Source organism: Mobula birostris, chromosome 9, assembly GCF_030028105.1.
Source record: "Mobula birostris isolate sMobBir1 chromosome 9, sMobBir1.hap1, whole genome shotgun sequence".
NCBI lineage: Eukaryota > Metazoa > Chordata > Chondrichthyes > Myliobatiformes > Myliobatidae > Mobula > Mobula birostris.
Window position 1 is genome coordinate 127,159,363 of NC_092378.1, and position 13,618 is coordinate 127,172,980.

The 13,618-nt window shown below is 39.4% G+C and overlaps 1 protein-coding gene across 5 annotated transcripts in view; it reads right to left on the reverse strand.

Moving 5' to 3' along the window:
• Positions 1 to 783: 783 nt before the first annotated feature.
• The window catches only part of tmc5 (transmembrane channel like 5), a 119,801-nt gene continuing 106,966 nt past the window's right edge, over positions 784 to 13,618 (reverse strand). For 4 of the 5 annotated variants that reach the window (XM_072268786.1, XM_072268785.1, XM_072268787.1 and 1 more), the window contains 4 exons: positions 8,409 to 8,457; positions 7,092 to 7,148; positions 5,089 to 5,157; positions 784 to 3,734 (listed from right to left, as the gene is read on the reverse strand). In XM_072268786.1, the coding sequence (XP_072124887.1) occupies positions 3,637 to 3,734; positions 5,089 to 5,157; positions 7,092 to 7,148; positions 8,409 to 8,457 (273 nt within the window). In that variant the 3' untranslated portion in view covers positions 784 to 3,636. The remainder of the gene's footprint in view (positions 3,735 to 5,088; positions 5,158 to 7,091; positions 7,149 to 8,408; positions 8,458 to 13,618) is intronic. The other variant, XM_072268788.1, reaches the window with a different exon arrangement.

A 13,618-nucleotide genomic window follows, 5' to 3' on the forward strand; every position in this document is an offset into this window, starting at 1 on the left:
TAATTCCACGTCCCAGTCCCATTCTGATATGTCTATCCATAGCCTCCTCTACTATCAAGATGAAGCCACACTCAGGTTGGAGGAACAACACCTTATATTCCGTCTGGGTAGCCTCCAACCTGATAGCATGAACATTGACTTCTCTAACTTCTGTTAATGCCCCTCCTCCCATTCTTACCCCATCCTTTATTTATTTATTTATTTATTATTTTTTCCTTTTTTCTCTCTTTTTTCTCTGTTTGTCCCTCTCACAATAACTCCTTGCCTTCTCTCCATTTTCCTCTGGTGCTCCCTCCCCGTTTCTTTCTACCTGGGCCTCCCGTCCCATGATCCTCTCCCTTTTGCCAATCAACTTTCCAGCTCTTGGCTCCATCCCTCCCCCTCCTACCATTTTGGATCTCCCCCTCCCCCTCCCACTTTCAAATCTCTTACTAGCTCTTCCTTCAGTTAGTCCTGACGAAGGGTCTCGGCCCGAAACATCGACTGTACCTCTTCCTAGGGATGCTGCCTGGCCTGCTGTGTTCCACCAGCATTTTGTGTGTAATGCTTGAATTTCCAGCATCTGCAGATTTCCTCGTGTTTACACAGTTTTAAAGTACTGTGGTATTATTGGTGGTGTTTCAACTTGTTCTGTATTTCATTTAAATATATAACTTGAAACTCAGTTTGTCCTTTTTATACCTCGTTTAATGATTCTGGCTAATTGAATCAAAATGTACTGGGCCCAACGTGTCCTAATTAGCCAGAATCCACTGCATATATATTGAAATAACACACTGAAAATTAAAAACAACACGACAATATTTATTACATGAGTGAGAATGATCAACTTCCCTCACATTTTCAGTATTGTCACTCCAGTCTTGATATTTTGTTATATGGAACAAGTTGTGGTGGTGAGATTAATGCATTTAAATTCACTAACAACTGTAAATCAAATGTACCTCAAACTGATAACTGTAAATTGTACAATTGCTATTATCTGTTAGCTGTGATCAGCACTGTAATGACAAGCATCTTGTATTTTGGTCTTGTAAATAGTCTATGGTTGATCAGAGACCATGTCTGATAATAATTCTAAATACTTTTCCTCCATGACTGGCAAAAATTAATAAAGTTATACACAAAAGGACTTTGGTGTACAATTACAGTAATTATTTACAACACTTTTACACTTGTTGCATGAGCTTTTACAAATAAACATTAAAATGTCAAAAAAAAACTTAACAGCTCAGGCAGCACTTGTGGAGAGTAGCAGATTTAATTGGCCAGATTGTGCTGGGAGCTATTTGGTGATTCCTTTAGGATATGTCAGCTTGCCACCATGCTCTCCTCCAAATAGATAAATGCATTTTATACCTGGCTGTTCAGCTATTCTAGTCAAGCTGCAGTGTCAGGTATATTTGAATGGAATTACTGATCTTCAGTGATGAAAGTGAAGGGATTTAAAAATAATTCGTATGCTTTCAATTAAACTTTATTTTTCTTTTTTAATTACTTATGTATTTCCATTGTGTATGAAGATGGGAAATGAATCCTGGTAGGTGGAAGTGCCTCTGTTTGCGCTATCTGAGCTTATGGAATGGCTCTATTAGCCACTTGAGGATTCTGGGACCATGCACCCCCAAAAGCACACTCATGGTACCCAGGAGGGGAACATGCGCCATGAGCCAGATCGAGGACCAATGGGTGAGATGATATTTATTGACCTGAAACTTTAAATATACTCTACCATAAGTGCTGCCTGACCTGCTATGCATTTCCTGCATCTTTTGTAATTTTCAGATTTCCAGCATCTGGAGTATTCTGCAGTAAACCTCAGGTTAAGACATAAAATATTGAACAGTATTAAATCAGAAGTGTTTCTCTGATTTAATTCATTATACTTTTTCTCTCAGAACCAGTTTAAATCTGGCACAGTCTGAGTAAAGATAATTCTCAAAAACATGAGTGAGAAACTCTGTGCAAAATGGTTTAAGCAGCACCACCCTAGCTGACTGTCTTCATGAGATCGAAACCAACCTATATTGGCACTATTTTATAATATTGTAAGGCATGAAATGAAAATGTCACAGTGCTGTAGTTCACAGCTCAAATGAAGTTAACATGCAAGCACATTGGAGAAGTAAAGTGGCTAGGGATTTAAACTGCACCTGCCAACTGCAACCACCAAGATATATAAAATCTGTTGGAGCTGTCCAAGATTTCTGCTCAAACTTCAGTAAGAGAACATCAGCAGCCCTGGAGAAGTGACACAACTTGCCCACCTTTTCCCCTAAGTTGCAGCAGAAAACTAGAACTCCCAACAAAATTTCTATATCCAGGTGCCAGAAGAAAGGAAATATACAGATCAGATTACAACAACACACAAGAATTTACCAAAATGTGAATGGACCAGGTTTATGTAATTGAAAGGGTTACAAACATACATAGAATAATTGGATTTTATAATTGTTAACTACTATTGAGTTGCAAATTAAGGAGGAACAATCTTCTTGTAGCTTATTAAAATGTTGCAGTTACTTTAGAGTAATTTTCCAAAATAATCTACTGAAAATATTCATTATAAAGTATATATATATATTTCCTGAGGAAGTATAGGTAATATTATCTATAAATTTGTGGACTTTAAAGGATACACTGAAAAGCCGTTAACATATTGGAAAAATGACTATCCCACTGTTTCAAAATTCATTTCTGACTGAGGTCTAAGGCCTGAGCATCAAGCTATTAGGCTTCATATGTTCTTTCAGGTTAAACTGTAACCTGATATTCTTCTTCCATGGCCGAACTTAGAGGGTTGATTGAAGGTCCGGGTTTGGAGGAAGGGGTTTCCAGAGAAGCGAGCATCAGGATGGTAGGGAGCTTCAGAAGTAGCAGAGAATGGGAGAAATTCATTGGGTGCCATAGACCAGGGACTGAGAAAACATCTGTGAGATTGTGAACTGTTGAGGGGGCCACCCTGTGCAGGAGGGATCATGAAGATTTAAGAAAGTTCTCACCCAGTGCAACTCTCCCAGTTTGCTCTGTGAGATTAATACTTTGTCTTCCTGGTAATGCCCTACAATGGGTACTCCAAAAGCCATGTGTTTCAAATTGTTGTGCAAAACTCCAAAAGCAACTTTAACCAAGAAATGATTTTACTGTCACAGAAATTGCGTCAAAATTGCAAGGGTGATCTGGCCAAATTCCCTGATTGATATCATAGACAGGGTTGGAAATCTGATTAATATCCAGATGAACTGCTTTTCAATCACTCAGTGCCGGAGGAAAAGGTTATGTGATCCAGATTTCTAAGCATATGACTTCATTGGACTAGATGATCTAATTTCCATTTCTATTGATACAAGGTGGAGCACATGGAGTAACATTTATTAGCATGAGTAACCATTGTAAATACCCCCAATTATTTCAAGACCAACAGAGCAGCAAAAACTGTGAAAGACTTGTGCCAGCATTCAAAAGTCTTCCAGCGATTGGTAGGTTTATGAATGCACTGTGAGCGGATCTATCCAAATGCTCACCTGAGGTGGGAGTGTCGCCATAAGAGGCAAGAGTTTTAGAACTACCCGTGATTTTTCACGCAAGTCCTCATTTAGAGATTTCTTGAGTGGTATAAAGCACTGAGAATAGTTATTAATAGTCCTGTTGTTCTGCCTGACGCTTGGCAGCCAATGCCAGTGCAAGAGCACTGCCAGCTTCCTCTCTTGCATTCGGGTTATGCCCTTGATCTTCTGCAAGAGAAAAAAAATCTCCATCAGCCTGAGGGACTAATGGGTTTATGATGATCCTACATGGCTAATTAGTATAATAAAACAATCTATCTATAGAAAGATGCATTGATGCATTGACCGCCATGGGTAGCTCGATTACTACCCTGTCAGTTTGACTGTAAGACAGTACAGTGAAGCAACTTTTGTTAGCTGAGACGATCCAGGTAGAAGCATACATGCATTTTAATTATAACATCTTTGGATGAATTTGTTAAAACCATTGAGATTTCTTTCAAAAATGTTGATTTCTCCATTTTTTAATGTGGGCATTATTCAACAGTCTGGGTTATAAATCAAATAAAATTATAGCTGATTTAGAATTTCATGTCAATTTGTATCAAATTGCTACACAAGTAATTTTACAATCCTTTTTGGTTACCTTTTTGAGAGTTCTATTGAATATAACGGAAACCTTAACATTTGCATTAATAGGATAGATGTACAACGTTTAAGAAGTGCAAATACTGGTCATATATCCATTTATTTACCTAGTTCACGATATCAGAACCTTCCTCCAGTTTTTTGTTGCATGGCATTTATCCCCAGAATCTGTACACTGGCCATAAAAGAAGATTAATGTAGCATTGCCTGGGGCGAGATAGGAGGGACAAGCTCACAATAACTTTGTAAATAACTCCCTCACCGGGAGTCATGTGTGAATGAACAGACTTCGGCCAATGTACTTTGCAAAAGCAGAGCTGGCTCCAAGGAGGAAGCGCCAATACTCCTGAGAGAGCCAGTTTGTTCGTGGCTGCGGCTGGTGTCCTTCACGCAGAACATGGGTTCAGCACATGAGTAAAGTTTTACACCCAACTACTCCAGAAATGAGCCCCAATGCTTATGTGCACTCTAGACTGGTTTAATTGTAATGGGCCCTTTTATTTTTCTGTAACTATTAGTTAAAGTTGAAATATATTTCCTTGGTGATTTAATACTGGTGTACGATCTGTTATTTTTCTGGCGAATAATAACTTTGCATGGGGCACTACTTGCACAGCATTTGCTACAATCAATGTTTCTTTATTGGAAGTCCCAGCTTTCCTGTTTGGTTGAACCCCAGATCATACCGACCCTAGATGTATATTGTTTATGAAAGGTGGCCTTCTCACCGCTGAATCACGTGGCTGTTAGCAGAGTTAGCTAACAAGCCAAGTTTGTACAAAAACCCTGGTGAAAGGGTTACACATACTTTGCATGGGTGTACAGACCTGGAAGCCTCCATGCACATCAGTCATGTGGAGTCCACTAAAAATATACTGGAGTGAATTCTTATTTAACAGTTTGGATTTTATTATTAGTTCTATAGATTAAATACCTCTCTCATGTTCACTTGTTACATTTGGTAGCTCTGTGTTGCTGGTAGGCACAAATTCTTCATCTAATCCTGAAAGAGTAAATTTAATATTTTATCTTTAAATTACATTCATTAAATTCTCAGCCTCCAAGTAACATCTGAACTTCATTACCATCAATTGGCCAGATTGAAGTGTACATTACATACTTTCAATACATTTTTATTGCATTAGTAAAATTCTGGTTTCAAACTGTAAAATATCAATATAGTTTGTTGTTTCTTTCAAAATTTTACTAATTGTTTGCCACAAGCAGGATTGGGAACTTCTGAAAAAATTGCTGAACTGGAAACCCAAAGATTGTGAGTTCAGTTCTGACAAACTAAACTCAATTCGGCCATTTATGGGCAACACCAGCAAGAGTATCAATTAGAGCTTTAAGATGCCACACAAACTCCATTGATTCTTTGATGACAGAAAAAAGAACGTGCAATGCAACCTCATCCTGGCTCATATTAAGGCCATAGGTATAAGACTCTGCTGTTCAAGCCAAAAATTTATATTGGTTTGTTCAAAACCCATATATATTCAATAAACAACTTTTACTTTCATACCAAAAGGTAAAACTACTGATGCACACAAAGTTCAGAGTATTGACATTCAAGAGAGTGAAGGATACAAGAGCTTCAATCAACAGAGTAAAGGGAAATCACAAGTTCCAAATGAATGACATGCTGTTCTTAAAACTGAGGAAAATGTTATATCTTCCCTATCTTTTTCTGGCACAGTTTAACATCTATAAAACTAATTATCAACAGGACACATTGGTATAAATCTATAAACAGTAAGAAAACAGGAAATAGCTTAGTAAGTGCTGGGAAAAGTCTAAGTGTCACTCAGAAAATGTGAAAGTGCTAATGGCAGCAAAAATTATAAGGAACAACCTCACTCCTTTGTGGACTCTGTCTCTCTCTCTCTCACACACACGCAATCATGATAACCTAATTAACCTTTTGGATACTGCAAGCTTATCTGACATTTTAAAATGTGCATATACTTGTTCCTTTGAAATATTAACAAATTTCAATGATACAGTATATACCATTGAATTAAATACAAGGAAAATTTAATGCTATCCTTGCCACCTCCATTTTATTATGAGATGCATTTGTCCAAGAGTTTCTTTAGGTCTAAGCCTCAGTTGCAGACCTGGTTAAAACACCATTCTCTAGCTGATATTCCCAAACGCTGAAGCAAGAAGCCATGAATGTTTATTCAAGTGGACACCAGGCAAAATCATTGCTGTGTTAGCAAAAGCCAAACTGCTGAAGGAATTCAGCGGGCCATGCAACATCAGTGCAGGCAAGCTGACAGTCAACGTTTCAGGTTGGGACCTGAAATGTTTGACTACCCCTTTGCCTCTGCAGGTGCTGTTTGATCCACTGAGTTCCTCCAGCAGTTTGTTTTTTGCTCCAGGTTACAGGATCTCCATTGCAGTGTTAAGCCTGATTTATACTTGTGCGTACGGGCTACGCTGTAGGCCTGATTTATACTTCTGTGTAGCCCTACGCTATAGCGAGCATGCGTTGTCACGTCTGCGTCGCTCTGCAATTCACTGCCAAAACGCTAGCTGGCGGTGGGGTTTCTATGCCACTGTGTTGAGTTTCTCCATGAGAGACATAGACGAGGAAATGCATTTTAAATATTTTCAGATGTCGGCAGGTAGATTTGACGATTTGGTTCATCGTCTCCAACCATTTATTTCCCATCAGTGTACAGACATGGCAGAGAAAAGCAACCGGAAATGCGTAGGAGGAAATGAGATGCTATCAAGTGGACCAATCACAGTTGTTGCGGTCTGCATTGCCGTGATGCGTGAGTTACTTTTTTGGGGAGGTGTAGTACCTACGGCGTACATTTGACACAGAAGTATAAATCAGGCTTAAGGCCCGTTCAAGAACTGGCAGTGAAGTTGGAGAGAATGCAAGTAATTTCATTAGCATATCAACCTCAGGAATGTGAATACCTGGGTGCACTTTGTTATTCCTCCATTGTGATCCAAAGCCATGCTCCTCTGTAAGATCTAAAGGAATAAATCTTTAGGGTTAGAAACTGGAACACTTCTATCATTTGGAAATTATCAGGACACCGTTGGGCAGATGATATCATACGTTACTTTCTTTTCATATGTAGTAACCGCAACTTTTCCAGTTTTATTTTTATTATTTATTTAGAGCAACGAACCCGTGCCACCCCATTACACCCACGTGACCAATTAACTGACTAACCTATACGTCTTTGGAATGTGGACGGAAACCAGAGCACCCGGGGGAAAACTCATGTGGTCACAGGGAGAACATACAACCTCCTTACAGACAGCGGTGGAATTGAACCTGGGTCGCTGGCACTGCAACAGTGCCACAGCAACTTCTCCATTGGGGTGCTGCCCCAATTTTTAAAAATCTGTTTATAGATATTACATTTTTCCTGGATTTTCACTTACTTTTTCTGATGCCAATGCCTGCAGTGCCATGCTTTGGATGGTCATTGACATCATCCCTTTCAACTATTTTCAGAAGAATTAAAGTAATGGTAGAGACAGACATCTGGGGGAACCTAAGGTGCCATGATGTAGTTACCTTACTTGCAAAATCAAGCCCTTTATCAACATGTTTTACTCTGTAATATTTTCTCAAGATGACAGGATCCTGGTAGGCTTGGGTCACACTACAAAAGGGACAGTGCATGTGGCTACCTTTTGAATTAGCAGAACATTTCTCATCCTGGCAGGGAACTGGGTTGTAGTTCTGCTCTGTTCTTTTACCCTCCATGGATGGATTTATAGTTGATTTCTAGGATATTTCCCCCCCAAGTTTTCACAGGTGAGCACCAACCAGAGGCAGCAAGGCCTACAGCTGAACTTTCTTCTAAACAATTTCTGATCCAAGGCCAAGATTTTACCATAATGCTCCCATGTCACAACAAAGTCACCAAAACTGGCCACAGTTCTGATCATGCACACAAATGTTTAACGCCTCTAGATCCGTCAGTAACTGACTGGGCAGAATATTGGCTTTGATTCTGAATAAAGGAGGCTGATTAAATTAAACTGAAAGTGAAGGTCAGCATGTTCCTTCTTTTCACCAGCTATATGTATCACATTAACATTGGGAAACTGTAACATAAGCACAACTATTGAACACAAATGTTTCTCATTCAAAGAAACATAGTTTAAATGGCAAGCTTGGTGGTAAATGGGCTACTCTTAGTCTGCTATGATTCTGTTCTATGGATCAAGAAATAATACCTCAGCAAAGCTTTATTCATTGAATGTTACACTTACCTGGGCTATATTGATGAATTCCTCCTCTTTCCTCAAGTTGCATATATGGCTGAATATAATTTGAAGGAAAAGTATTAAAACACTTGTAAATTTAATATTTTTTTACTTTAAGAACATTTACACCAGACTGTTTAATGTGGGTATTTTTCCTGTTGTACTGTAACCAAATAAAATTGGTCAGTATATTTTCACTCTTATGTTTCCAAGAATAGTCCTTCAACTGGAGTTTCAATGAAGTGATTTCTGGAGCAGGCAACAATCATTTATGATCATATCGTAAATCATATTTCATTTTCTTTATCTAATGATCTTATCAGGGTTACAGGGGAGTAAAAAGTGGCGATCACTAATTGCCCTGTTAATACTTTTGTAGTTAATGAAAAAATGATTCACATCTTTATGGTTCTCTTCATCATGTCCTTAAGGATCTTTAACCCTAATAAAAGAAATGTAACTACCAATTTTAACCAAGGAAACATGTACTGTATGTAATGACATGTTATTATAACATTTAGTCATTGAGTGCAAGTAGTCATTTTTTTTTCTTCGATACATTTGTCATGGCACCTTTTATTTCCAGTTGAGAGTGAATCCCCAGTCCCTTTTCACACTGGACCCACAAGGCAGTTCAGCTTTCTTCAGGACTACTATGGAGTTTCACCCTCAGTTTTTTTGCACATCTTTATAGTGGTATTTGAACTCAGAATCTTCTGACAGAAGCAAAAGTACCACCAAATGAATGTGTCAAAGCTAACAAGATCACATCTAAATTATTCAGAAGGAATAGGATATTGTAATCATTCCAATGGTCCATAAATCAAATAAACCCTTCTTGGGCTTCCAGCAAGGTTCAGGTATCAATTATAATTGACGTTTCAAAGACAAACTCTGCCACCTCCATCAAGGAGGATGTCTGGGCATGTCTAGTCTCGTGGTATTTATACCCCTGTAGCCACCCCTCCTGACCGATTAGTCCTCATCCAATCAGGTTTCTGCTTTTCCACCTTGTTTACAATCGAATTCCAGTTCGAGCGAGACTTTGTCTTTGCTAAAATTCTTTTCCTCAAGATTTATTTCAATGGCTTCCTTTATCAGGCAGGCCCAAAAGCCATTGGTGCAGCACAGTAGTTTTGTGCTGTTGAAGTCAATCCTATGGCCTTTGAGAATGCAGTGTTCTGCTACCACCGAATTCTCTGGATAACCAAATGGGTATACCTCCTGTGCTCCTTGATGCTGGTTTCCACCATGTGTCCTGTCTGGCCGAAATATGCTGCTCGGCATTCACAGGGAATGCTGTCAGAACTAGCTGATCTGAGTCTCATGTCACCTTTGACCTGCATAAGCTGTGATTTGAGCTTTCTTACAGGTTTGTGGATGGTATTAATCCGGTATTTCTTCAGGATCTTGGCAATCCTCCCAGAAACCATGAAAATTTAGGGAAGACTGGCCATAGCAACAGGTTCCTCCTCATTATGTTTACTGGTATTTTGTATTTCAACCAGACAGGATGCACGGTCAAAACCCATATAAAGGAGCACAGGTGTATCCATTTGGGTTACCCGGAGAAATCGGTGGCAGCAGAGCACTGCATTCGCAATGGCCATAGGATTGACTTCAATGGCACAAATCTATTATGCTGCACCAATGGCTTTTGGGATCGCATGGTAAAAGAAGCCATTGAAGTAAAACCAGAGGAAGAGAATTTTAACAAAGATGAATGTCTTGCTCTAAGTAAGAACTGGAATTTGATTGTAAACAAGGTGGGAGAGCAGAAACCTGATTGGATGAGGACTAACCAATCAGGAGGAATGGACTACAGGGGTATAAATACCACCAGACTAGACATACCCAGACATCATCGCTGATGAAGGTGGCAGAGTTTGTCATTGAAACATCAGTAATAATCAATGTCAGTACCTGGCTGGAAGCCTAAGCAGCGTTTATTCGTCATATACACCCGGAAAGCTCTAGATCCTTTGTCCAGAAATCGGTATTGAACTAGTCACTCAAGGCGCTTTAAAACCCCTTAAGTATTCCATACTTCTGAATCATAGTTTCATCTGAGATGACCACGTTCTTCTGCATAGCCTGGAAGCGGGGTGTTGCAGTTTTCAGTTTGCATTTGTAACTGTTGCTCTGACAGCAGAAAGTGAAATAAAAAAAAGCTCACTTTTACAATCCTGTCCTCATTTTTCCTTGGACTGAAGCTACAGTTTCTCTAACTTGTTAATATCTTTTGCAGTTTGCAAATAATAATAATAATAATAATAATAATGATAGTGTGTTCTGGAAAAGAAGGATGATTATTGATGACTATATATGAGCTTGATAAAAGAAATTCAACAGCACCGTGTTTTACTTATGTTCTGGGAAGGAGGTAAATTGCTCAGCTGAACAACACCATCAATCCATTCCCCCTCACTTTCATTTCCTTGCAGCTCTGCAACTTATTCTTTTTAATTTGTCCATCAGCAACCCTTTGATCTTTTTGCCTCTTACCTGCAGCAAGAGGTAAATTATAGAAGTCATTTAGCCTACCAGCATGTCTTTTGATTACTAAACAGACACTTACATTTTCAGTATGGAAAACAGGTTGTACACATTCATAGTATGCTGGAATCCATCACGTGGTAAATGGATGTCATGCATCAAAACAACAAATTGAATTATATGGTGCCTTTCCTTAAAGGAAATGTGAGGAAATATGAGTTTTGAGGAAGTAAGCTGATGCCAAGTAGATGGTAGATCTGTGTTGTGTCTGTGCACAACTACATCAATTAAATACAAATGTATGAAGCATTCAATTTCCCTTTCATAAACCCATATTCCACATAAACATGCTTTCATAATAACAGTCCATAACTAACTTCACAGTTCAAAAGATTCAGTGTTTTGGGTGGCGCTCTGTTTCTTTCAGGATAGCGTCTCTGGACCTGTGAGTGGCATCAGATCTGGTAGGTGTCTTATCTAAGACAACGTTATCGGTTTCCAGTGTCACGTTGCTGTCAGTGACACCATCACTGAGAGGTAAGTCCAGTGACTGTAATGTGTCCATCTTGCTGGATGCAATCGACTCAGGTGTTTTCTTCGGTTGAGCACCCAATATCTGGTCCATAAGACATCTCCATGTTTGACCTCCAACATCTACTGTACGTCAGTGGTCCAGTTCTTGTAGCTATCCTACTCGGTGTCCACTTGTCTTCTCAGTAATTATGTGCTAGGACTTCCTGTCCAACCTCGAAGCTCCTTGCTGCTTCACTTCACACTGGTTGAACTGTTTATTGTGCACTTCCCTCCATAGATCTAGTTTCAGGAGGTCTATGCAAGATCTCAGATTCCTGTTCATGAACAGCATTGCAGATGTTTGATTTGTCATCGCATGAACAGAGTTACACAAAGGAAGTTGTTCACCTTGTGCTGTAGGGAAATGTCCTCCTTGTCCATCACTTTAATGGACTCCATGAAGGTTTGGATAAACTTTTCAGCTAACCTATTTGTTATGAGGTGATGAGGAGCTGATATGAAATGTCTGATGTCATTTTTCTTCATGAACAGTCAGAATTCTTCTAATGTGTATTGTAGTCTGTTGTCACCCACAATTTATTCTGGTAAGCCATTTCAGGCAAAGCTAGTCCTCAGAGCGGAGGCAGTCTTTGCCGACATGGTTGACTTCGTTAGTATAACCTCTGGCCACCTTGAATGAGAATCCACGGCAATCAGAAACATGGAGCCAATGAATGGCCCAGCAAAGTCAATATGCACTCTTTGCCATGGTGACGACGGCCACTCCCATGGGTGTAACGTTGCCTGCGAGATGCATTTTGAACCTATAGCAGCCTTTGGCTAAGTCTTCAATCTATTTACCTATTCCCTTCTGAAACACCTTCTTATTAGCATTAAGCAGCTGTGGCAGCCTCTGGTTAGTGCTACCATTTGGGCTGCAGTTGCCCGTTGATGCCACACTGAGAGCTTTGATTGAGTGTCAGTCCTTTGGATTTTTCTCAACCATTCACATCTGAAAAGTGCTGGCCCTCCACTTTTCAATATATAAAACTTCGTTATGTTTGGACTCCATACATCACATTTACTTTCAGGTTGCTATTGGGAGACACTTCTTCGCCTGTGTGGGTCTTTAGCATCACTGAGTTCTTCTCTAATGGTATCTTGGAAGGCAGCCTCTGTAATTACAGACAAAGCTGACCCTGCATCCAGCTCCATTTACAGTTTACATCGGAGTCATCAAGTGTGATCCAGATGATTTTGTGATCTGCTTCAGTTATACTATGGATTTCTAGGCATGACAATTTATCTTGGTCAGACTCTGTATTGTCTAATTCTGTTTTACACTGGTAACTTTATGCATTTGCTTAGTTTTGTGATTGAGACTTTTCAATCAGTTGTACTTTTTGTCTGCCTTGCACATTCTCTCTGTGAATTTGTCCATAACACTTTCTGCAGACATTTTCTTTGAACCAATGAAGGGAGGATGAACCAACAAAAGCATCATGGGAGGACTTGCCACATCGATAACATCTTTGGCTTTTTGAAGCATTCAGGGACATTTTGTGCATTGCATATTGTAACCTCCTTTTCTATAGTTCTGCTGCATCCTTTGCTGCAGTCTTTAATGGTGTTCGATGGTCAATGCCCATCCTAAGGTTAGGTCTCTTTCGGATAGTAGCCTGAGTACTTTGACTATGCACACCACATACAAGCCTGTCCTTTAATGCATCAGAAAGTCCATCTCTAAAGTCACAGTACTGGGAAAGTTTGCTCAGTTCTGCAATGTATTCAGAAAGGCTTTCATCTTTTGACTGGTCCTTTTATAAAATCTATATCTCTCAGCTATTATCAGTAGTTTAGGGCTCAAGTGATTTTTAAAAATTGTAACAATTTTGCCAAATGTCTTGCTTGCTGGCTTTTCAGGGATTATGAAGTTGAGTAAGAGACTGTATGTTTTTGGGCCCATTAAGCTAAGAAGTGTAGGGTCTTTCTTTTGCTCCTCCACGTTGTTCACATTACAGTACAGTTCCACCCTCTCGATATACAACTCCCATCCTTCATTAGAAACATAGAAAACTACAGCACAATACAGCCCCTTTGGCCCACAATGCTGCGCCGAACATGTACTTACTTTAGAAATTACCTAGGGTATAGAAAGACTAGCGTTATCAAATTCAGCAACTTTCCCAACTGAAGTCATTGCAACT